This window comes from Lissotriton helveticus, chromosome 1_1 (genome assembly GCF_964261635.1).
Source record: "Lissotriton helveticus chromosome 1_1, aLisHel1.1, whole genome shotgun sequence".
Taxonomy (NCBI): domain Eukaryota; kingdom Metazoa; phylum Chordata; class Amphibia; order Caudata; family Salamandridae; genus Lissotriton; species Lissotriton helveticus.
Genome location: NC_136057.1, coordinates 1,263,233,169 through 1,263,259,511, shown reverse-complemented (window position 1 = coordinate 1,263,259,511; position 26,343 = coordinate 1,263,233,169). Strand labels below are relative to the sequence as shown.

The following is a 26,343-nucleotide window of genomic DNA, read 5'->3' as shown; positions in this document are numbered from 1 at the left end:
CTCAGTCCAGCCCTGAGCCTAGGCAAACATTTTATTTCACAGAGCTTCCTTTTACTTTATTATCACAAATGAGAGCACTTTTTAAATACTTGAGTTCAGAACTTGTGCGGTGCATAAGACCGCTTATGATTGATTTAATAGACTATAATATTGATCCATCTACAATAAGAATCACAGCAAACTTTAGGGTTTTCATGACTACTTTAGGGTTTGCATGAAGGGCCGGCCGCTATTCAAAAATGCATTGTGTAGTGCATTTTGAAGTACTACAATACGAGTACAGACATATTACAAAATGCTATTCACAAACTTACTTCTAAAGTACTACTGTTTTTTCGGTACACAGACAAAATATCGAGTTTTAAATTTCGATATACAATTATATCGAAGTTTAAATATCGAAGGGACATAATAAGAAGGTAAGTAATATCGACACTCTTAATATCGATATTAGTAATATCGAAGTTTTAAATATCGATGTCAGTAATATCGAAGTAAATAATTTCGATGTTACTAATATCGATTTTTAAATAAATTGTGTGTATATTATATTGTATTTATTATGTTTAATAATTTATTTTTAATGTAATTTAATTAAATGTTGTCTTTTAGTACTGTAGTGGGTTGTGGGTTTATAGGGGAATAGGGTGGGAAGTAATGTAATTATGTTAAATTAATTATTAATTAGTAGGAATTATAAATTAATTAATTGAGAATAATTTTTAAATAATTATAATTAATTGAATAATCGATAAATATGTTCTGTAGCGGGTTATGGGTTTATAGGGGAATAGGGTGGGAAGTAATTTAATTATGTTAAATTAATTATTAATTAGTAGGAATTATTAATTAATTAATTGAGAATTCTTTTTAACTAATTTTAATTAATTGATTAATTGATAAATATGTTCTGTAGCGGGTTATGGGTTTATAGGGGAATAGGGTGGGAAGTAATTTAATTATGTAGAATTAATTATTAATTAGTAGGAAGCATACATTAATTGTTATTAATTGGTAAATAATTATAATTAATTGGTAATTAATTTTAAATAATTCATTAATTGATAAATTTGTTCTGTTGCGGGTTGTGTGTTTATAGGGGAATATGGTGGGAACTAATTTTAATGTAATTAAGTAATAATGAATTATTTTGTATAAGTATGTTATTTCAACCCCTACGCTATCCAACACTTTCCCTAATGTTGCACTTTCTGGAGTGGGAATAGTAATTTTTACCCCTACGCTATCCAACACTTTCCCTACTGTTGCACTCTCTGGAGTTGGAATAGTAATTGTTACCCCTATGCGATCCGACACTTTCCCTACTGTTGCACTCTCTGGAGTTGGCATAGTATTTGTTACCCCTACGCTATCCAACACTTTCCCTACTGTTGCACTCTCTGTAGTTGGAATAGTAATTGTTACCCCGACGCTATCCAACACTTTCCCTACTGTTGCACTCTCTGGAGTTGGGATTGTAATTTTTAATCCTACGCTATCCAACACTTTCCCTACTGTTGCACTCTCTGGAGTTGGAATAGTAATTGTTACCCCTACGCTATCCAACACTTTCCCTACTGTTGCACTCTCTGGAGTTGGAATAGTAATTGTTACCCCTACGCTATCCAACACTTTCCCTACTGTTGCACTCTCTGGAGTTGGAATAGTAATTGTTACCCCTACGCGATCCAACACTTTCCCTACTGTTGCACTCTCTGGAGTTGGAATAGTATTTGTTACCCCTACGCTATCCAACACTTTCCCTACTGTTGCACTCTCTGGAGTTGGAATAGTAATTGTTACCCCTACGCTATCCAACACTTTCCCTACTGTTGCACTCTCTGGAGTTGGAATAGTAATTTTTAATCCTACGCTATCCAACACTTTCCCTACTGTTGCACTTTCTGGAGTTGGAATAGTAATTGTTACCCCTACGCTATCCAACACTTTCCCTACTGTTGCACTCTCTGGAGTTGGAATAGTAATTGTTACCCCTACGCGATCCAACACTTTCCCTACTGTTGCACTGTCTGGAGTTGGAATAGTATTTGTTACCCCTACGCTATCCAACACTTTCTCTACTGTTGCACTCTCTGGAGTTGGAATAGTAATTGTTACCCCTACGCTATCCAACACTTTCCCTACTGTTGCACTCTCTGGAGTTGGAATAGTAATTTTTAATCCTACGCTATCCAACACTTTCCCTACTGTTGCACTCTCTGGAGTTGGAATAGTAATTGTTACCCCTACGCTATCCAACACTTTCCCTACTGTTGCACTCTCTGGAGTTGGAATAGTAATTGTTACCCCTACGCTATCCAACACTTTCCCTACTGTTGCACTCTCTGGAGTGGGAATAGTAATTGTTACCCCTACGCTATCCAACACTTTCCCTACTGTTGCACTCTCTGGAGTGGGAATAGTAATTGTTACCCCTACTCTATCCAACACTTTCCCTACTGTTGCACTCTCTGGAGTTGGAATAGTAATTGTTACCCCTACGCTATCCAACACTTTCCCTACTGTTGCACTCTCTGGAGTGGGAATAGTAATTTTTACTCATACACTATCTAAAATGTATTTAGCTTTTTTATTAGTATTATGTTGTTATTAATTGTTATTTATGTGATTATTTTATGTATATAAATGTATTAGTAATTTATTATATTTTTATTATTTTATAAGTTATGAAAATAATTAATTTAGAGTTAATATTAATGAAAAATATATGATGTATTATATATTTATTAATATTAATTTGTATTACATTATGTATTAATTTTAAATATTATAGTACATTTTTAAATATGTTTATTACATTTATAAGTATTATTTATTTAATAAAAAAAACAATATTTTACAAAAAACGATATTTTTGTCATTCTATATATTTTTTTCGATATATTTGTACTTACCTTGTTAGGGATAGGATTCCTATATTTTTGACTTCGATATTTTTGTTCCGATATTTTTGTATATCGATATTTGTGTTATCGATATTTTGTCAGACATTCGTTTTTTCAGTAATACTTTAGAAGGACACTTTTTGAAGGACATTTTGAAGTATGTTTGTAGTTCTATTGTAATATTACAAAACATTTTACAATATGCAGTTTGTGAAAATCTCCCCAGGTATTTAATTTGGGGGAGACATTTACTCTTTTGGAGCACATTTACACGCTGATTTTGTAAATAGGCAAAACAAAGTCAATTTTACTTAAAAGTGTACATTAATCTAAAGTGTAAGTTACCATTTGTGAATCAGGCCCATATAGTTACTAGTTTACTAATAAATACTAAATCTGCACCTATAGAAGTGCTCCTTGAATGGATGCATATGTACCACTTTTTGGAAATAACAAACATTGGCTCGTACCTCTTTGGCCGGCCTTGTCTCTCCTACGCTACCCTGCCGGCGTCCCAGAACGGAAGCAGGAACTGGAAGCACACACAGGCTCCCTTACCTAAGCCAATCATAACGCTGCAATGCAGTGTTGTGATTGGTCTGAACGTCATGGTTCGGCGCTCAGGCGTGGAATGGGAGCCTGGACATGTTCCTGACCAGGCTGTGCATAACAGCCTGGTGGGGAACATGCAAAGTGCGCATGACTGCTTGGCCAGCCCGAGACGGCCGACCAAACAGTCATGCACACTTAAATTATACCCACCACTCCTCCCACTGTGACTCCAGCCCCACCCCTCACTGCCCTAACCAAGCCCCACAGCTACCAAAAAAAAATGATAATAAAGTTATTATCATTTCTAAGGAAGAAAAATCTTGATGGACACCTTAGTCCTACAAGAGTCTGTGATGTCACAGTCACCTTTCTACTTTATTGTAAATGATCAGGTTAGTTGGTTGATTCAGTAACTAATGATCTGGACTAGTATGGAAAGTGTAACCTCACAAGAGAACCTGGAAAGAATGTAGCATATGTTGCTTTGCAGTTGGTTTTATTTAAGAACTATGTGAATGACGTGCCACCATAACTTCGGATGATAATGATTGCTTTCTTTCACAGTTGTACCACCAGAAAGGCACTCAAAGTAACCAAGACATTCCTGCCGGTTCTGGATTGGCTGCCCAAATACAAGTTCAAGGAATGGATAGTCAACGACATCATCTCTGGCGTCAGCACGGGGCTTGTGGCCACTCTACAAGGTAGGGCTTGTTTTTGCAAATCCTACTAGTCCTATAGATTGGACTAATAGTGGCAGTAATATAAATGGTACAAAACTGTTCTCATCATCTCCTTCAAGGTTTAATAGTGCTGTGAGGTAAGCTAAGCCTGTAACTCAAAAGAGAGCCACTAGCCCTCTCCAATGCTGGGGTGTCTACCATTCCTAGATGTCCTGTTGGAGGCTTCCTGCCTGAAGATGTTGCATGAAGATTGTGCATGGTGGAAAACAACACATATTGAGGTTCAAAATATCATACTGCAAAGTATCAAACCCCACTATATTGTCAGGGGCAGTATATGTACAGAAGTGCAGATTTACTATATTATTCTTAACACCAACTCATGCTATCTGGTTGTCTACAATGTGGAATCGATATTTTTGAAGGTGGATATTTCAACCATGAGATTGTGACCCTCCAGTACATTGTATGAGTTCTTTCCACGGTTACAGAAGGCAAACAAATGTGGGTTCTGAAGAGAGTGACACTTTCCTTCTACCGAACCAGTACCTCAACACACTTGTGGTCTGCAGAGAAACAGGACTTTTTGGCACTCTCGGGGTCTGAGACTGCAGATAGACACAGATTCTTTTTACCTCTCCAGTGCTTAGATACATTTGTGGTGGAGAGACAAACACTGCTTCTAAAGTCCTTGGACTATCTAAACAGCAAGGCTGGACTGGCCGAACCGAGCATCAGGTGCTTTCTCGGGAGGCTGGAAGGTTGGGGGCCGGTCCTGCCTGGTAACCAAACCATTGCGCCTCTAAGCCAATCCAGATGCTGCTCCTGCTGTGACAGCTGCGCTTAGTTTGGCTAGAGCAGGCAATCTCAGTGCTCATTACTGAGACCGGGCGCTGCGGCTTTGAGTCACCCCCGGCGCACTAATGCAAAAGTGGAGAGACTCTCGGAGGCCTCTAGTGCGCATGTCAGGTTGGCCGGAGAAAGGCAGCCGCCCAACCCGACATGCCCACTTGGGCCCAGGTGCTCTGGCTAACTCTGAGTGTCAGTCACTGTCAATAGTATTAAGCAAGCCCCACCTCCCTAGGCCTGCACTGGCTCAGGACCTGCCTCAGCCTCAAATATGCAACCAGCCCACGGCGAAGGCTGCCTGTTGCGGGCAGAATGAAAACAATTCAAAATAAAAGTTAGTAGTTTGTTCACAATAATTGGGGGGCCAAAATATAAGAGGGGCAATGTCTCACCGCCCTAAAAGAGGCACCGCCCCTGATGGTCAGTCTCACTTGCTGCGCTCGCTCGCTAGGCAACTTAAGGGGGCGGGCCTTTCAAGAATTGACAGCGCTGCTTTGGGTCTGCAGTTTGGCCCTGTGAAACAGACAACATGTCTTCACACACTTAGTATCTGCAGAAATATTTGACTTCTTTCAATCTTTGAAGTAGTCTGATGCACTCATAGTATGGAGATTGACACGATTTCTACACCTCTTCTGTGCACAGAAATACTCTAGTCCGGAACTCTACTTCTTATCATACTCAGGATCTGAAGACAGACATGACTTCTTGACAGGCTCAGGGTCTTAAGACAAGCACAGCTTCTGTCCACATCTACCAAGATACACTCGGGGTCTGGAGACAGATTTTACTTCTTGATACACTCATTGTCTGAGGACTGACAGTTTTTTGACACAACCAAAGCATGATACTACTTACGACTTCTTGTCAGGTTAGACTAGTCTGTATACAAATAATTATTTTTAAACAACCAAGGTCTGGAGGCGACCATGGCTTGTTGAGACATTCAGTCTTGCAAATGGATAGTGAAATGGAGCATATTCTGTAGCTGAATGTCCTCTCTGCTTTGCCCCAGTTTATAACTCCTTGTTTGGTCTTTCTCTTTGTTAAGATGTCTTCAGAACAGGTCAATTTCTCTACAGGGAAATGTGATTTGATCTTTAGGTCTCTATAACTATTTGACAATAGGACAACTCCACCTAAAAAAATAGTCCAAATGAGAAGGGCATGTTGTGCAGTCTGGCTGAAGCTAGCATGGTTTGCTATGTTTTACTATTGTATAGTAGGGTATGGCATTGTATGGAAAAGTAACGGATGTGACATTTTACAGCATTATATGGTATAGTATGGTATTGTTCCACATGGTATGGTTAGGTATAGTATGCAGTAGAGTGATGCATAGGGTCATGTGCAGTACAGTCAGGTATTCTACAGTAAGGTAAGCTATGCTACAATATAGTATAGTATTGTATAATATACTATGTTATTGTGTGGTATGGTATTGTATGGCATGGTGCTTATTGTACAGCATGTAATGGTATGATATGTTAGGGTGAGGTATTGCATCATTCCGTAGGGTCGAAAATCCCTGGCATCATTTTCCCTGTCAAACCAATCTTGTATGCCTTCAGCAGACGTTTGATTACTTGGTTGTATGGGACATTTTATTTTTGAAGTTTTATGTAGCGTAAACTCGACCCGTAGTTAATGGAGCGTTTCACAGGAGCACCAGTTAAGAATACTCAAGGACACATTCATTTTTGGTAGACTCTGGGAGATGAAGTGGTTTGCCCAGAATCACAGCATGTTGAGCAGACGCCGAGACTTTCCGATATCGCATACTGCACAAACTGCTCAAGATATCCACGGCGCAGCAATGTCTCCTGGGCATGTCCCCACGGTCAAAAGCCACAACAAGATTTATCGACTTAGCAGCACCATGAGGGCAGTGAGGAAATGATCAAGTGGACACAGGTGGTCGGCACAGGACTTCGCAGGGAGCAGGGGCGGCTCTAGGCTCATGGTGGCCCTGGGCAGGAAGCGTAGGTAGGGGGCCCCGGAAGAAGGGGTCCGGGCGGGGCGGAGCGCAGAGGCCAGTGAAGAGGGGGGGTGGGGGGGTTCAGGTGTTTGGAAGTGGAACAGGCTGCCAAATCCCTGCCAGGGGCCGCCACGCAAATATGTATCCATCCTCGGAGGATTATTATATTAAGGATATATATTGGCGTGGTGGCCCCTGGGGTTTGGTGGCCCTGTGCAGGTGCACAGCTTGCACATGCCTAAGGCCGCCCCTGCAGGGAGGAAATGGGGGGCTTGTAAAAGTGCCCCCTGGCAATTTTCTGGGCAGTGGCATAGCAAGAGGGGGTGGTGGTTTGGCAGTGCGCCTCAGCGTAAAGAGTTTTGGGAGCGGCAGCCTCCACCTGCTCTTACCTGCGGCCGCGCGGGGTGGCAAACTCTGGATTTGTTCGCCAGCACACACACACCTCCCCTGCTCTTACGGCCACCAGGGGCGGCAGAAGGCCTAGTTGCGCTACTGTTCCTTGGACACTGTTCTTTAAGACTTCATGGAACACGCCAAAGAGGACTCCCGCCCACCCAAGACACCCAGCTAACCCCTAATTCTTACCCGTAATTCTAGAGCCCCACGGGATGGATCAGACTTGCTCTGACCCCATTTCTCCCCAATTTGTGCCATCTTCTAAAGCACTACTGTACAGTGATGCCCTCGCACAAGGTACAAGGTAGCCATTGTTCTGGGGTGGTGGGTTTCCATGAGGGAGGTGGAGGGATTGTTATGTTAATTTAAACATCACGATTATCTTCTATTTTCTCTCTTTTTCCTATACCCACGTGTAACTAGCTGCAGTGCTTACCCTTGTTAAAACCATTGAGACGAATATATGACGGTGGGTTGTTGTTAACTGCAAATGGCAATACAAATATATTTTAAAAATGGTTTATTGGGATTTACCGGGCGTTTCATTTCTTAATGCTACACACGTGAAATCTATGCAATTCACAAATTCCACATTAGTAGGGGTCAAGAAATACATGTAAATAATTGCCTTTTGAAAAAATGAAGTGCCCGTGGAAATGTTTCTCATTACAAGCATGGGTCATACTTACCCTTTGTTGAAAATTTGACTCTTTGCCACTATCTTTCCAGCCTTTGGGTTTTGGAGTTCATTTTCCATAGCATTTTGGTAGAACCAATAAACCTCTCTCTGCGCAGTGAAGTCTGACTTAAGGAAACTTTACCACATTTACGTCCAAGTAGCTCTATTATTACGTAAAAGGTAGTAATGCCTCGTCAGTTCATCAAGTCATATTTCATCTTTTTCTGGTGTATCATAGAAAAATGTAGTGGTATTTACCTCATTTAAGCAAGCATTGGTAAAACGAATAGGTCTGACTTCAGGTTTGACTAAAACATTAAAATATAGCCTGCTGCAGTGAAAAAAAGAATGCTTTCTCCATACAATGCACCTAAGGAAAAAAAATATGTTATGAATAAGAGTACATAGTGTATTAAAAAAACCAGTTACTCCCTAATGCATTGCAGTGCAACCTATTCAAACGAGGAGGAACGGTGGATACACTAAAGAGTCAAAAGCATGAGGTGAAAGAGAAATACTGCTCTGGAGGAAGGCAACGCCCACTCAATGCATATTTGAAAGAACTGGTAGCAATAGGTATTGCAGAGAGCTTCTCTGTCAAGGGAGACCTCAGACTTGTAAGCGCTTACTGAAATGGTTTCCTGTGACTGTTATGTGCTGCTTTCTGGACTGTACTCTTTACCATCGAGCTCTTTCCAGGTTTAGCTCTACTAAAAAGAATGTGTATTTCTTAACTCCATGCTCTGAGGAATCGCTTAATGTTTGAGACTTGAAAAAGTAAAAAACAGATTCCTTATCGCTTCAAGCATTAGAAATGGTTAGAGATGCAATATGATTTCTACATAGCTTCTATGAGATTATAAAAACATCAGTATTAAAACAGCAATATTCTTGTGTCTTCTTTCAGGGTTGGCGTTTGCCTTGCTGGCCGCAGTCCCCGTGGGGTTTGGCTTGTATTCTTCGTTCTTTCCACTTTTGACATATTTCCTCCTCGGAACATCAAAACACCTCTCTGCTGGTAACTATGAAGATTTTTTATTCATTTGAAGTTTGTTCTTTTTGCCTTTGTTGGCCTTTATTGCATCCTACCGTTGTATACACTCTACGAGTTACAGGGTCTTCAGTGCTTTAATTATGATAGTAAGTTCGACAAAAATGATAATTTCAGACACCAAGATTGTCAACTGTATGCCCTCTGTATGACTTTACAGTATGTTCTATATAAGACTTTGCAACATATACTATATATGACTCTGGCAAATATTTCGCATATGACTTTAGAACATATTCTATGTGTACTAGACAACTTACTCAAAGAATTTTAATCATATTCTATATACAGGGCACATATCCTAAAAAACGGAAGTGGGGGGACTTACCAAGTTAGACATTATGCAAGTGACTTGGTGCATGACATTATGGCACATGACATAGCACGTGGCATCACAGTAAGTGACATCACAGGAAGTGGCGTCACAACCCATGGCCTCTCAGGAAGTGAGATCACAAGTAGTGACATCAGATCTTAACACGACAGACATATGTTTAGCAGTTCAATTATGAGTACATTTGAGCGCACTACAAGATTTAACAAGTGAGATTTTGTGTCAGGGTTGTGCCAAAAAATGAAGCAACCCTGACACAACATCTGGGCCTCCAGGTATACATTGATTTATTTTAAACTGTGCCACAGAGAAATTGGAAGTAAATCGTTCTGCTTAGTTGGTTGCAAAGTCTGCATTTCAGAATATCGTATAGTTAAGGCACCCACTGCAGAACTCTTTGTATGCGTAGCAAAATCTTAGGGAATAATAATAATGGTAAAATAACTGAGGTTAACACATTTGCTGGAGAAATCTGTGTTTTTATAGCCCAGCTTTGAATCAAAGTAGCATAGAGAGTGAATGTGTCTCCTGCAAAGCACATCCTGTAGGATGCACAAGATAGATTTTTATATTATGTAACTAGGTATGTGGGTTACTGCTTTTAACACACATATCCTCCGCAGGGGACACTAGTAAGAGGGCGGCCACCGTAGTGCCACAAGATGGCACACGGGGCAGCCCAGCTCTTTGAGACCCTGGAGAGTCCCGCGCGTCACTTTTGGCCTGGGGTGGGCGGGGGAGAGTATATATTCCTACCGAGCGGCCTCTTTCTCCGCTGTCCCCTCACCCTGACGCCGTTTGGGTGCTCTCGTGCGGTTGGCCTGAGGCCTTGTCTGGCGACGGTGTCTCGTTCCTCGTGGTAAGTCATCCCCCTCGGGACGGTTCTGTGTTGTTGCTTTATTGGGTGAGGGGACCTTGGAGTGTTTTAACATAGCAGTATGAGTTATGCACGGTATGTTAGGTTCGGGATCACTCAGTGCCTGCAGTGGCGTAAGGTCTAGGGAACCTGAAGCTCTGTCTTGAGCCTTGCGGGTTCTAATTTTCTATCGGATGTTCAGCGGCTCAGTTATTTGCTTTTTGGTTGTTCCCTTTTTTATTGCTTGTTTTTCCCGCAATGAGGCCGTTGGACTGCTGGGGGGGGGGTCTGTTAGGCATCCTCGGTTCGAAAACTGGGCGGTCTCGGGAATGCTGCCTGACTTGTAACTCATGGGGATTGTATTTCTCCATGCGGTTATATAGTGTGTTAGGATGGGGAATATGGTGCAGATTGGGCGATGTGCACGCAGTATTCTTGTGTAGTCTTCTGCTCTAGCATTTCGCGCTTTTATTTCTTCTTCGGGATCTGCAGTGCTGTATTCCTATCGTTTTAAGACAATTTTGTTTTTCTCTGCTTGCGGGCAGGTCACTTTCCTCTCGTGTCGGCAGTCTTGAGCGCTCCAGTGGCGCAGTTGGGTTGCACACAGTATTTAGACAGCAGTAGTTGTTCTTGCCATGCCGAGGTTGGGTGTTCGGGCCTCGCCTGGAGCAGCGGAATGCCTTGCCCCTGCCCTATACCTTGAGAGGTCCTCCGGTGCGGGGCATCGGGAGTGTCCGGTGGCATTTAGGTCACTTGTGTATGCCCTCGTTTCCGAGGAGTGGGCAAGGGTGATGGATGCCATGGAGTTGCAGCTTGCCCAATTGTATGAGCGCAGCGGTTGTGATTTGTTCATTTCTTTGAGCGTTATTAGTGCTGTGGTGCTTTAGTGTACGAAGTTTTATCGTGCTTTTAATTTGGTAAGTATGAAGCAACGGTGAATTACTATGTGATTTAGGACTGGATCCTGTTATCACTTTTCTTCTGCGTCACGGGTGTACAGAGTGGTGGATGCGTGGCACATCGGCCGTGTTGCGGCAGTCAGCACTGTCTATCCAGGTTCTACTCGACAGTCGTCTCTACTGGCGATAAGGGTGTCGGCTAACCCAGCCCCCCAAGTTTAAGAGGAATCCTTCTTGCTTACGACAGGAGTGATTCTTAGTGTTAGTTATCGAGTGCAGTCTATTTTCACGTGGAGTCCACTCCGTCGTCGAGGGAGCTGCAAGTGAGCACCCCCCCCCCCTCCATTGCCTCTTGGGGGCAGGGGGATCCGGCCTTTGCTTTCCTTCTCTCTTTTGCGCGAACGGGTTTCTGCCTGCCTTGGTCTCCTGGGACGGGGAGTTGTTTTGAGCTATGCACTTTATAGGGGCCTCCCTCTGGCTCAGATAGCTTCTAGTCACCGTTTTCTCGGTCGTTGGCCTCTGAGATGTATTTTCGGCGGGGGTCTCATCTTGTGTAGTTGTGGGAAACTGCCCTCCTGAGTTGTCGTTTAGGTATTTCGGCGTTTTGGGGGCTACCGGTTCTTACCTCCAGCTCCCTGGTGTACCCCTCTCTGGGGACGTGCACACCGGGCCGGGCAGCTATTAGGGGGCTACATTTCCTTGGCTCCTCCTTTATCGAGTATTTCGATGTTTCGTTCATTTTGCTCCTGGCTCACGGGGTACTTTTCTGCTGGCCCCGTGGGGGGCTCAGCGTGGGTCCGTGTCAAGGCCAGTAACCCACTCCTAACTCATTTATTTTGTATCAGCATGCCCTGCCTCACGCACGCGGTGTTTTGTGCGTGGCGGGGGAGAATATTTGTCGGGCCACGGTGGAAGGAGGTTTATATTTATATTTATTTAAATGGCGCACCCGCTCAGCGGCCATCGCCCCTGTTTTCGGCTGTGGGGAAATGGCGCCTTCAGATGGTGGCCATGCTTCACCCCCCCCCCCCCCCCTTCCCTCCCAGTGGCCATTTTGTGCAACTGGGTCGGGGCCGGACAGCCACCTTGACATTTATTTTCTAGCTTGCTGGTATTGTTGGCGCTGTCTTTACCGAAGGGTCTGTTTGTTCTTTTGGATTCCAACGTTATTGTTGGATCGCTCTTCGTGCATAGTTTTGACGGATTGTTGTGCCGGTTCCCGGGCTCTCATTTGGGGGTTCGGCTTTCTAGTGTTTGCGAGTGATCCTTAGGGGATGTTGTGCATCGCTGGGGTACCTCGTGTCCTCCTGGGCTGTTTGGAATTTCCCTCTCCGAGCATTTAACTTTTTATATAGCTTCTTATTTCGTCGGGTGACTTGCCCAGACTCGGTCCGCTTTCTGCACTAGTCGGATGGGCTTAGTTATGCGTCACGCTTCGTTTTGAGAAGGTTGCTGACAGTTTGCTTGGGAAGTGACTGGGGTTATAAGAGTGCCAGTGTGTTCAAGGGATATTGACGTGTACAGGTTACTTTCGAGTTTCTTCCGCATCACTTTGGTGCCCGACTCCCCATTGGTCTCACAATCCGGCAGTGTCCGGAAATTAGGTGGCACGCTGTGCCCCGCTTCACGTGCGTGTCTTTCATGGCGGGTAGCCATTAGTGTTTATGCACGTTCGACATTGTCATGTACAGGTTCAGGCGAAGCTTGTGCGTGCCAAGAACTAAGGCGGTTGTCTGGCTGGCGAGCACGCTTGTATTTTAGGGCGCTACGATTTCCATGTTCGCGTCGGGTCGCGACAATTAGTGCCTTTTGCTTCGCTCAGTTTCATGAGCACCTAGGTTGTGCCGTTGTTGTCCAGGGCTTGGCGGAAGGCGCAGGTACCACGGTCCTGGGGGCTCCGTCGAGCTTTCACCTGCACATGTTGTAGCACAACGGGGATGTTTTCTCTTAGTATGGCAGCGGTTTGCGGCCAGGTTGAGAGGTAGCAGTTACGCAGGCCCGTGTTTGCTTCTGCGGCGAGAGTGGTCCGGGCAGGTTTCAGCAGTGTCAGTGGCGCCTGGCGGCATGCCTTTTGTTCTCCAGCGGTAAGCGCGTGTACGGGAAGCCTATTGGACTAGACAGGGCATCGTATTAGGTTCTCGCGGTTTTTTCGGAGGATGGGGGGTGTACCGCATACGTCGGCCTCGTGTCGGGGCAAGCGTCGAGCTTCGTGGGCGCGCCGCATCACACAGTAGTTGCAGTCTACAAGTAGAGGTATGCCCCCCGTGACTTGGCAGACTGTGAACCACTTGAACACACGTCACTTAGGCTAGTGTGGCACTTTTGTGTCCCGGTTGCTCAAGTGATGTATGAAATACCTACCAGCGGTTACGGATCTAGCTTTGTGTGCAGGTTACGCAACACACCATCTTTCAGGAAGCAGGATAACACGGCACTACTCGCCCCTTTCTTACCTCTGGTTCCCCTGGGAGAACTCTTCTGTTGTCTTTGAGAATAGACCGCGCTTTTCCAGGCTCCCCTGTGGATCTAGTGGGGCCATGTTTGGATTTGGGAAGTGTCTCTTCAGGTCGAGAGCTTTTGTTCAGTCTTTTGGCCTGGGCCTCGTACCTGACAATTTTGGATTTGGGAATCTGGCCATGTTTGTATTTGAGAAGCGTCTCTTCAGGTCGAGAGCTTTTGTTCAGTCTTTTGGCCTGAGCCTCGTATCTGACAATCTTGTAGGCCTCATGGAGAGGGAACTGACAGTGTGTTTCAAGAGTTAGTGTCGTGCGCAGGTTCCTATGGGTACCCCACACAGATGGAAGGTATGCGGTGCCTCGGCTCACACTCTTACACAAGCTCTCAATAGGTTGACCCTTCCCCGGCATGGAGTTTAGAACCGGCCACACCCCCTAGTATTTCCTTCAGATGTAGAGAGGGCATCTTGGAAGTTGGTAGTGCCTCTGCAGGAGGTGTTCGGGGAAGCAGTTTACAGGATACGATGAGGTGTCTCGTGTAGTAGGGGAAGGGGACGAGGCTCTGCTCCCCGTCTCTCTTGCCCATGTGCTAGGGCCGTTCTCATCCTAGCATTTGTACTCTGGGCCCAGTGTTAAGACACTTCCTTTTTCCTGCCTCTGTCTCTGTAGGCTCCCTTGGCTTGCCCCGCCCATCTCCTACGACACTGCATTAATTATTCAGTTTAGTACCTCACTGTCAGGCTTGGCTTGGTAACAAGGGGGCAGTTGCCACATTCTCTGGGTAAGGAATTCAGAATGATGCTCGTAAGAGGGCGGGGCTTATAATTGTTGTTTTTGTCTCATTTACAGGAACCGCGATGGAGAACCGCCCTCTCGGTTGGGGGCTGCCCGAACTATTATTTAGTAGAAGGGTCTTAGCACACTGTGGCAGTAAGCTAGGGTAAGGGACACCCTAGTTCTCGCCAGGGGCTCTTCCGCCTTATTTGTATTTGCCCGTTTTATACTGCCCTGCTCTTTCAGGCCCTAGTGGGGATGAGTTACGGGTAGCACCCGGGCTTGCTCCTTCCTTTTCAGGATGTTTCCCCTTTTAGTATTCGGGGTTGTTTAAGTGTTGCTATACGTTCTGCAGCATCTCATTTATTTTCTAACACTAGGTGACTCTTCCTCGTGCATTTGGGGGTACATTTTTTATCTATTCTAACCTTTTAGTGATGTTACTAGAAGTATCACACTTTCCTTGGCGGCTGCTGATACTGGAAGTAGAACAATTTGCCCTGGCGGCGCAGCTGGCTGCCTTGCAGGGAAGCATTCTAGGCTCTGTTGCCTCACGCGGTGGGACGGTAGTGCGCCATTGCGTGGGTTCCGCTCTCACAGTTTGAGAAGTAGATTTAGACGTGGACTCGGTCGGCGCATTCTGTTTTAGACTGTGTTGGCGTGCCCAGGATAAGGCGAAGGCCGCGCACAACCTTTTGTTCCCCACTCTGCGCAAAGTGTGACTTTACGCTAGGCATATTTTGCAGTTGCCCTTTTTCTGTTTTTCGGTGCTAGGCAGTCCAGTCTGACTATGTACGTTTGGTTTCCCTGCTCCTTCTGAGCCTCGCAGTCTCTTTCCACACCTGGCACTTTGCCTCCCATTATTAGCGGATATGGGTTTGTTTCCCACACGATTTTAGCTCGCGTTTATCTGTCATAGGCAGCCTCACTCGTTGGACTTTTAGAGTCGCTTGGTGGTCTTTTGGGCGTCTCCACTGATGGGGGCTTCCCTCTGTGTCTCGTTCGTTTGCTGACAAATAGTGTAATTTAGGTATTCCTGGTCTCGCTGGGTGCTCGGATATGATGGACATGTCACACTTAGCAGTGACACCTTGGTGGTTTTGGTTGGGGTTGGCTATTTTTCTCGGTGGCCAGGCACGAAAGCTATCATTTGGGGCTTGTATCTCAGGCACCATGTAGCATTGACTATACCGACGATAGGCTTGTGTTATGGGAGCGCTCACCTTTTATGTGTATCCAAGGAGGCATTGACATGGCGGCCACTTTCCTAGCTTTTCTCAGCACGTTCGCCTGACCAAGCTGTGTAGCCCTGCTTATTAGTCGTGCCTGCTTTGCCACTTTATTACTCTTGCTGTATGGCCCTCAATTTAGAAACTCGCATATTGTACCCAGATTCGCCAGTTGTACATACCCCGGCATATTAGCAATATTGTAATGCTTTGCCTATTTGCACAGAGTTTTGGGCCTGCGTTAGCTCTCTTTACCTCCTGGCCGATCCCACCTTTCCCTCCCTGCTCTGGCTCCTTTGTGTTTCAGGCTGATACTTTATAGCCCCACTTGTTTTACATGGGTCACATGTTGGTACTTTGTGGCCATGTAGACGCTTGCGTTAGCGTTTTTTTGTGATAGGACGCTGGGAGGGCCCGTGGCGATGTCCACGGGTAGACGGTTACATGACAGTATTTCATTTAGTTGTGTTAGGTACCGCAGGGGGCCTTTTCTTTTGTAGTTTCGCAGGCCAGGAAGTAATAGTGAGCAAGTAGTAGTACCCCTAGATGCACTACATATTTACACAGTTGGATAGGCTGCTTGCTTAAGCGTCTCTGGGTCCAACGGAGGACAGGCAAAGGGGGACATTTTAGACTTTTGACAAGTATTGGGAGATACCTTGCACAGTGTTGAAGGGAGGTGGCCTAGGCAAATCTCAATACGGCCAGTTTCGCATGTTGGTGAAACTTGTGATATCAAAGTGAGTTGTCCAACCTATGGTATTGGGCACCAGTCATCTTATGAAGCACTTCGTATTTTTGGTGTATCTTGAATTTTGTCATACTTGTATGGCCCAGAAGGGGCAGGTATATTTATCAGTACTTTCACCAACTGCAGTGAACATACCTTGCCACCCATTGTGCTCTGTCCTTTGGATACCGTCTCACTTAGCATTCTTACCCGAGTATACCGGATAAGGGTGGCCAGTTCGTGGGCGGCCATGCTTATTATGTCCAAGTGTGGCTTCTGCAGCTTGCACAACAAAAACAGTTTCGACTACGTCTCAGTTGGGAGAATGGAAGGGCAGGCATGCACCACGGGTTGGTCCTGCTAGATCTGCCTAGACAGTATCTAGTCCTTCCTTATAGACAGGTTTCGACTCACGCGTTCTACGGCCTTGTTCAGTTGGGGTGCATTATGCTGTAGGAAGCATGGGGGGGAGAGCTTATCTGGTACTCCTTACTGGAAGTATGCTTGAGGGGCATCTCTCTGCTCTCCTCCTGGATGTTATTGGTCTTTGACCCCCCGGCGGATTGCTGCAAGTTCCGTCCACAGGGCTAGGTGGACAACTAAGGGGGGGAGGGGGGGACTGGCTTCCAACAGAATCGCAGTCTGGGGGGTTTTTGGCCAGTTTTTCCTCGCCATGCGGTGCGGGGGCAGCGGGCCCTATGTGCTTCTGTAGATCAGGCAAGGGTATTCTGGACTGAGGTGCGTGTAACTATTTACACTTTCTCAGAAGGGTTCCAGCGGATTCTCCACCCCCCAAGTGGGAACCTTGTGACACACTATCTTTATTCGACCCCGCCCCGGTGTATATATATGGGTCTTATGTGGTTAGCAGGGTCCAGGTTTCTGTGACCAGGCGCTGGTTCTGCATGCAGCATAGGTTGACCCGTTGCTAAGCCTTGCAGTGTGTCAGTATTGGACTCTACACTCTCACCCCCCCTTATACTGGCCGTGTCACCTTGTGTGTGCACCCAGTTCCTTTTACTAGGGATTGCGCTGGTCACTGCAGTTTTCTATGGCACCTGAGAGAACGACCACAATACCTATGGTGGGTTTTGCTACCAGTGGAGGACAGGTAATTTTCAGTGGTCAGACTTGTCTCCATATTTGTAGACAAGGCGTTAGTCGGGGGAGGCTCTGGAGCCAACACGCAGGAGGTCCTGTTCTGTGTTTATTTAGGGGCAGAGGAGGCAGGGCGTCTTTGACTTGGGAGACCTTTCGCCAGGCGCAAGGGGGCTTTGGGAAGATATTTCGTCATTCCTGCCCGATTGTCATTGAACTATTCTGGCTGGTTAAGGGAGAGATCCCAGTAATAATCACTAGAAATAGAGGAAGCATGCCGGCCTTGGTGGGGGGCCCTGGCTGCGACGGTCGCCACACCCAGGGCTGTGGCGGAGTTACAGGGCGATGCAGAGGCGGAAAGGTACCCGGGAGTACCCTCTTCAGGAGCACAATATGATGCTGAGGCCTAACATCCCCAGGAAGTCTGTGCGGTGGACCCTGGGGGTGCGACGGCGCCCCGCTATCCTACGGGCGGTTGGAAACCTGTACAACCGGGGGTTGCTTGAACGCTCCGCCCCTCGTAGGGGGGGGCGTGAGCAGGAGGGTGGACCAATGGTTCACCGGATTTGGGAGGGGCTATCTCCTCACCACAACCGCTAAGCAACGATTGGCTAATGCCACGTTGCAAATTGGCCCATCAGGTGGTAGGTCGCGAGGGGCGGCTTGCCTTTGGATCGCCTGTAAGATAACCCACCTTGTTGGCATGTGTATATGCTAATAAACCTGCAGCTACTTTTCTCCAACATAAAGTTGTCTTGTCTGCTTATTTCTGCGACATGCATGTTGCTGCGAGAGGGCTGGTGAGTGGGTCGATATTGGCACTATGCAGGCCGACCGACACGTCCCCGCAGGGGACACTAGTAAGAGGGCGGCCACCGTAGTGCCACAAGATGGCACACGGGGCAGCCCAGCTGTTTGAGACCCTGGAGGGTCCCGCGCGTCACTTCCGGCCTGGGGTGGGCGGGGGAGAGTATATATTCCTCCCCCGCCCACCGAGCGGCCTCTTTGTCCGCTGTCCCCTCACCCTGACGCCGTTTCCCTCCCTTCCGCATACCCGGCGCTTTCAGGGTGGGGGGGGGAAATGTTTCTAATCTTTTCTCATTTGTGTTGCAGGTGGAGTTACAGGGCGATCCAGAGGCAGAAAGGTACCCGGGAGTACCCTCTTCAGGAGCACAATATGATGCTGAGGCCTAACATCCCCAGGAAGTCTGTGCGGTGGACCCTGGGGGTGCGACGCCGCCCTGCTATCCTACGGGCGGTTGGAAACCTGTACAACCGGGGGTTGCTTGAACGCTCTGCCCCTCGTAGGGAGGGGCGTGAGCAGGAGGGTGGACCAATGGTTCACCGGATTTGGGAGGGGCTATCTCCTCACCACAATCGCTAAGCAACGATTGGCTAATGCCACGTTGCAAATTGGCCCATCAGGTGGTAGGTCACGAGGGGCGGCTTGCCTTTGATCGCCTGTAAGATAACCCACCTTGTTGGCATGTGTATATGCTAATAAACCTGCAGCTACTTTGCTCCAACATAAAGTTGTCTTGTCTGCTTAGTTCTGCGACATGCATGTTGCTGCGAGAGGGCTGGTGAGTGGGCCGATATTGGCACTATTGATTTTAAAGTTGCCATGCTTCTGCAGAACCTCTGATGACCTCATCCTCTTTACAAAAAAGAGACTTCTAAAAAAAAACTTTGGGTTTGTAATCTACAGTATCGACTGTGAACAGCATGCACGAGCAGATTATTGCACTTTACAAGCCACCTCTTTCTGTATATTTAATATATATTTCTGATCAGGCTATTCACTCATTTTACCCGAGCAGCTGGACTCTCAGCACCTGGATACTGTCGTGGGTGAATAGCAGCGCTTTATAAACCCTTGTTGAACGATTGAGCAATCTTGGGTCTTTGAAAGGAACTAATTACCAATGGGTAACATCTGAGATGCAGCAGCATTCAATGAGACCAACACATGGTCTGGCCCTGAGGAAACAGCCTGCCACAATCTGTCTTCCTTAAAAGCATTTTACAAGCTATGGAGACTTTGTAAAAGACTAACAATGTACATGTACATAGAAAGCACACAATATATTAATTACTGATTTTAATTAGTTCTCATATGTTTGAGCCATTATTTCTACTTTATTGAACACAGAGCACTACATGGGTACGATGACGGACAGGTTTTTATTTATAAAATGTTGTTTCTGGCTTCATGTATTAACAGCCAAGAGATGTCTCGCCCTGTGTCGCTGGTCACCCGAGAGCTTTCTCAAGGCTTCTTGTACCGTATGAAAAACACTGTCATTTAAATGGAGATCAGGTCGTTCTGAATGTCCCTTGGAATAGTAGTTTCTCCCCACCGTCTGGCTGGTGTTTGGTGAATTCCTTGTTGCAGTCTGGTTCCGGGACATTTTAAAGAAGCATTTGCAATGCAATAGGTCTCGCATTTACAATAGTTTTGTAAATGCGACACCTATTGCATTATAAATACTAGTTTGTAAAAACGCCCATGCAGCACTTTAACTTTAACTTTTCATTCGATGAGACGTGTCTAAAGAAAGGGGAGTGGCCGCCATTAAAGTGAAAGCGCAATACGGGTGCATTTACAGAAAAAAAACATTTGTTTGGACAAATAAATGTTTTTTTTGTAAAAGCACCCCATAGTGCGATGTCACTTTAATGATGGCCACACCCCTTTTATTTAGACACAGCTCCTCTAAGGAAAGGGGCGCGTCCGACATTAAAGTGTAAGTGCGGCATGGGGCAATACATTTAAATGAAAAAACAAAGTCGTAAAAAAACACGCGCTCCTGCTGGGCACAACAAGTAAAGCAAAGGCACAGCCGTCACTATTAGCGTGGCGGGCAGTGCTATGTAAAAAAAATATATTAAAGCGTTGTGGGAGAGCTGTTGCAGGCAGGAGAAAATCCTTAAAGGAAATAGTGCTCAGAGGCTGTAATGAAAGCCTACATAGCAAAAACACATGTAAAAGGGGGTGTTCTCATGGGAGGTTACAAATGAAGACAAGGCGGTACTAAGGAGGGACTAACAAGCCTAATAATGAATCAGAAGCAATGGGTCTCAAGCTACTTCGAACATGGGCCCAGAAGCAATTTCAATGATTTTGCATTGAGCACTTGTGCTTCTCACCAGCATACCAGTGCCTATGTGCCTTGGTCTGTTCAGTGTTAGAAATAAAGAGCTATTGCATCCCTATTTATCAGAGTTATCTAATGTTGGTCCATGCGCTCCGGATTCATTCTAAATTTTTAGGAAAAGAAGTTACCAAAATGTTTATGTCTGAGGTAAATAAACTAGGCCACGGTTACACACCGCCCCATTTGTCAAAAGTGTAGCAGCATTAAGAAATTAGAAAAGTTTCTTCCTTCAGAAGAAGTTTAAGATTTTCTTTTTTAATACTTCAAAAGCCCCAAATACTGCTTTGCAGCATTTGTTTATTTACAAATGAATAAAGACCTACCAGACACTACAGATACATTTATTAATGGCTAGTTGTCTGTGCATAGACGAACCTGACTCTAGACATCCAGTGGTGGCTGCCCCAATCAAAAAGTGGCGAGGCGGTGAGGAGGGAGTGCAGGGAGGAGGGGGCGAGGGACTTTAAAATAAAAATGTTTTTTTTAAAAATGTTACTTTTTTAACACAAACTTTATTGATGCTCTTTGTTATATCCAGTGCATTCGTTATAATACATATAGACATTACATCTTCTTCCGTTCCGGTATTTACAGAATGTGGTTACATGCATCACATAGCCAGCGGCTAGTTCGGTATGGTTAGTATTATATCAATTGTATACATAGTACATTTCTGTAGTTGTACAAACTGTAATGTTCAGATTAGCATTTGATTTATTACAACTGTCCACCCCCTCCCCTCCCATTCTGACCTATCTTATCCATGTCCAGGTATGATTCTGTGTCCTAGGCCATCTTTAATGATTTTCATCTCATGGTTATTGACTGCTTGGCTATAATTAGAGTGAGATCTAAATATCTGAGTTGTTTATCTCTGTTTAATGTACGAGCCTTTATTTCTGCAATAAAAAGATTTAATACTAAATATCTGAGTTGAACCTTCTGGGGGGCTGTGCGTTTGCATAGGTCTAGGTGACATTCTGCTGCGGAGTCTGCAATGTGAAGGTGCGTAGCTGTTTCTATGTCCCGTCGTACCTCCCCCCAGTACCCTCTGTGCAAAAGGCCTCGTTAATGCTCTGTTGGGTTTGTACCGCGTCTCTCCCAGGCGTGGTGATGTCACTTATTACTATGGGGGGTGGATCGCTCAGAATCCTGGCTAGGAGTGTCCCCGATTTATCTGGGTTGGTGTGTTTTATCTGGGTGTAAGCCCTATGATCGATAACTCTGAGAGTCTCTAGCAGCTCTGCATGTTGTATGCACGCTTCCTGTAGGAGAGCCATTTTGGTAGGTTCATGCACCTCTTCCTGTTCTAGTGTGTTCAGTCTATTCTCCAACTCTTTCAGGCTAGTAAGTACTTCCTGCCTTGCGCCGTACCTCTTATGACAGCTTTGAGTGCATCCCACTCAACTAGAATCGAAGATGCAGTGTTCCCATTGTCTGCAAAGTAGTGAGTGATGGCACTGGATAGAGTACTGCAAAATACTGCGTCTTCTAACATTTGGAGCCTTAGCTTCGACTTGGGGACCGGTGTGGGGATTCTGCCCCTATTAAAAGAGATCTCTAATGGGTTATGATCAGAGGTTTTTGCTAGGTAAGTGGCATGTGTCACTTGCATGACTAGGGTGAGTGAGCATAGCATTCTGTCAATCCATGTATGCAACTGGTGAACTGGGGAGTAGAAGGAGTATTTCTTACTTGTCGGGTTCTGCATTCTCCACACATCACCCAGCACCCATCTGGGGTAAGATCCATAACCTCACCCTGACTATCAAAAAAGTATGTTTTCTGTTCATGGATAATTTTCAATCGAGCCGGAAAGAGGAGTGCATATTTGAGATTAATAGCTCATAATTTCTTCTTGACAGGTTGATAGGAGGACCTTTGGCGCTGGACCATGAGTGTATAATCAGGGTATAGTGATATGCAGGGATTCTCGAACTGTATCTGTGTTCGCTCCCTCGCCTTTTGGAGTAGGACATCTCAATCCCTATAATTTAGGATCCTGGCTATCAATGGTCTCGGTGGGGATTCTGTGGGCCCTTTCTACATAGAAGAAGTCCAATAAGCCTTCCGGGGCTACTTATTTGCGGAACCACTGCTCCATAAAACTGTCAGCATTAGCTCCCTCACTGCTTTCAAGAATCCCATTGACCCGTACATTGTTCCGCCTAGTTCTGCCCTTGGCGTCCTCCACTCTCGCTTGTAGTCCATTGTTTTGTCTTTGTAACTGTTGGATTTGCGACACATGCTCCTTATGCTGGGGTAAGAGCTCCTCTAAAGTTAGGCTGTTGGTCTTCACTGTAGTTGCCAGTTTGGTGTGATCGGCCTTGAGTAGCGTAATGCCCATCGTAAGTGAGCCAATCTGTTGCTCTACGGCCTTACAAGACTCCCTTACCTCTTGAAGTATTAAATCCAGTTTGTCTGGAGGTGTTTCAGCATTTGTGGGCAGCATGAAGTCGAGCGAGGGCGTATGCATTGAATGTTCCCGTTCCACTGCTTGTTGTGTATTAGTGGAGGTTGCCTCCGGCAGCTTCCCTTTGGGCCGCCCCATGCTTCGTGCTGCACTCCCCCCTTGTTAGCTGTTGTTGGAGTATGGCAGGCAAACTTACTATTAATCGTTCTTGTGCTTATGGTATGTCCTCCCTTGTCTGCTCAAAAATGCTGCAGTCGTCTTGGCTGTGTTTAGCACCTAGGCATGCAAGTCTCCTCTATGTGCCCCATTTCTTTCTTGAGAGCTGGGCTGATGCACTTAATAAGTAAGTACAGCTATGCCCACGATGCCCAGTCATGTGTGCACTTTCCAGCCCTCCGGTCAAGGTTACAGCCACATTCAACACTGTATTGCGGTGAATGTGTCAGCAAATCACAATTTGGCCCCCTACCCCTCAGGCTACCCTGTAAGCTGCCTGTATTGACATTCCGTTCCCTCCTCTCCGCTTTTCTCAATGCGTTGATAGATGTCTATGGGTGCTCCTGCCTGAATGGTGCTATCACGACCAGGCACTTGTCGCCTGTGGAGAGTTCCTTGCAGGGAGCAACTGTGCCGAGGTAAGTCCTGTTGCGTGCCTCCTGCTCTGGTATTGCTGTGTAACCCTCGGAGTTAGTAAGGCGCTCCCTGCCACATTTCGGGGGAGGGTCTCTGCCTGCAGTTGGATGTCCTTCTGCTGTTGTGGTCGCTGTGTGGGGGAGGCCTCAGTGCGGTCTTCCTTTGGCCATTGAATGCTAGTGACCCCACTTGGTCCATCGGCCACCGGCCGCCAACCGCTGGCGCACTCACCGCCCCAGTAGGGGCATCAGAAGAACAACAGCAGCCCCAGCAGTGCCTGGTGCACTCACGACAATTCAGTGGGAGGCCTCTCACTATGGCCGCAGCTCCGGGCCATTCTTGCATTGCAAGGGCCGTCTTTCATGTAGGCCGCACTTCAGGATTCGTACTCCGCGGTGTTGTCAGCGGCTGATTCATCCATGGCTTGGTGTTTTAGCACCGATGGGTCATGACTTGTGGCGGTTTGGCAAGATCGTGTCGCCCAGGCTCCGGAGCTCCTCTAAGACGAGTCCGCCATGTTCAGTGGTTAGCCACGCTCCCCCCCCAAAAAAGTTACTTAACCTGTTGCCAGCCACCTCCTGCATCGCGCCTCAGTGCTGGGTCTTCCGTGTCCCAGCAGACACTGGGACTATGTCACCTCTTCTATCCCTCCAATATCCTTCTCAATCCAAATAACTGAATAACATATCCACCACTCAATTTGCTTTCATATTTCACTATGCTAAATCACCACTAATCCTTTATGGGTTCGGAGTAGCGTGTTACTTGCCGAAAAAGCGGTTCAACACACCATCAGAGGTAGCAAGGGCTATATAAATGCAAGCTTTTTTCCCTCTCCTATCCCTCCACTACCCATCTCAATCCAAATAACTGACTAACATATCCACCACACAATTAACTTTTGTAATTCACCACTTATCCTTTATGGGTTTTGGAGTTGTGTGCTACTCGCCGAAAAAGCACTTTAATGCCTCGTTAGGGGTACTATGCGCTATTTAAATGCAATTACAATACAATACAAGCCAATGAAAAATATGCGTGGAGAGTGGGTGGGGCTTCACATTCATACTCTAATACAGCATGCCTCACAGCGCATGCGCTGCCCAGGCTCGACCTAAAAACCTGGATCTCCTTTCCTACTTCTTAGTCCTTCTATCACACAACAATGGATTTACTTCAAATAGCTCCTCAAAAAAATGCCACCGAATTTTCAGCATAATTTGCAGATTACCTCATATTATGCAACATAATCTAGCCAACATTGCTGCATAATTTGGTCATACAATGCCACATAATTCTATTGGTTCTGTGCAACAGCATTAAACTATTCTGCTGAACTTGAGTGAAACTTGCTGGCTCTAGTTTTGACAGCCAGTTTATGAACAGTAGTTGCTGTAATTCATTTTTTAATGTATATTGCACCTTTTCATTTTAACCAGAGGGAGACGCGGACCGAACGCGTCTTCACTTGGACTGGTATCTGACTAAATAAGCGAAGTTATCTTATCGATTTAATTAAGATGCCGTTGAGCCTGGTAAGGATGGTTTATAGTTAAAGATGATGATGGCCGTCTTTTCATAAAGTCATCCATTTTGTGGAGAAGTATTTCATTAATTATCTACATGTGCGAATGTGAGCAAGAATGTTTTTTATGCTTTCTGTTTATTCTCACAAAATCTCACTAATGTCATGTCTGTTCTTCTTGTCCTCATAGGGCCATTCCCCGTGGTCAGTCTGATGGTGGGGTCGGTTGTCCTGTCCATGGCTCCTGATAACAATTTTAAATTAATGAGCAACGGCACAGGCCTGAACCAAACGGTGATCAACACGGTTGCCAGGGACGCAGCCAGAGTGGGCATCTCCGCGACGCTCTGCTTTCTGGTTGGAATATTACAGGTATTACAGCGTGCAGGTTGTTGTAGTCTGGATTTTGGAGATTTAAAAGACTACATGACCGTTTTATAAAATAGCAATAGTTTATCAAGGTAAGAAACATCCGAGGGATAGGCAAGCCAAAAGCATAGATGTAAAGTGTGGTGACCACAAAGAGGTTTTGTACACTTCTTTGGGTATTTCATGTCTGCTGCTCTAGGATATGGTTATTTCATACCTGATTTAGTACATGAGTTATTTCATGCTTGCTTTAGTAAATTGGTTATTTAACGCCTGCTGTAACAAATGGGCTATTTCATGTTAGGACTTGTACATTGTATTATTTCATATCTGATTCAGTAAAGGGGCTGTTTCATGTCTGCCTTAGTAAATGAAACTCCTCTTATCTTACAATTATGTTTTGCATCACAACAAGCCTGCTCAGTATTTTACTACCTAACCCAGGGCCATGTCAGACGTTCATTCATTATAAGCATTGTCGGTGTAAATGTCTCTAACAGAACAAGAAAAAAAAAGATATATACATATATATACATATGTCCAGTCAAAGGCTAATGGTAGCCGAAACGCGTAGGCCGTCCTAATTCTTGCACATTTGCACATGGTGTATTAATAAATATAAATTGAAACTTACCCTACTGTGGTGCCGTGACTTTTGCCGAGGAAGAAGGCGAGGGAATCTCAGGAATATATACATATGTATATATAAATCTTGCCACTCTGTAGTTATAGTTACGGTCAACAGAGATAAGGACTTTTCCGATTTTTGTCCCTT

General features: G+C 45.6%; 1 protein-coding gene across 1 annotated transcript in view; it reads left to right on the top strand.

Moving 5' to 3' along the window:
- SLC26A4 (solute carrier family 26 member 4) overlaps window positions 1–26,343 on the top strand; it is a 169,310-nt gene that overhangs the window by 8,417 nt on the left and 134,550 nt on the right. The window contains exons 2-4 of the mRNA XM_078680191.1: window positions 4,023–4,162; window positions 8,951–9,061; window positions 25,390–25,571. Coding sequence (XP_078536317.1) covers window positions 4,023–4,162; window positions 8,951–9,061; window positions 25,390–25,571 — 433 coding nt within the window. The remainder of the gene's footprint in view (window positions 1–4,022; window positions 4,163–8,950; window positions 9,062–25,389; window positions 25,572–26,343) is intronic.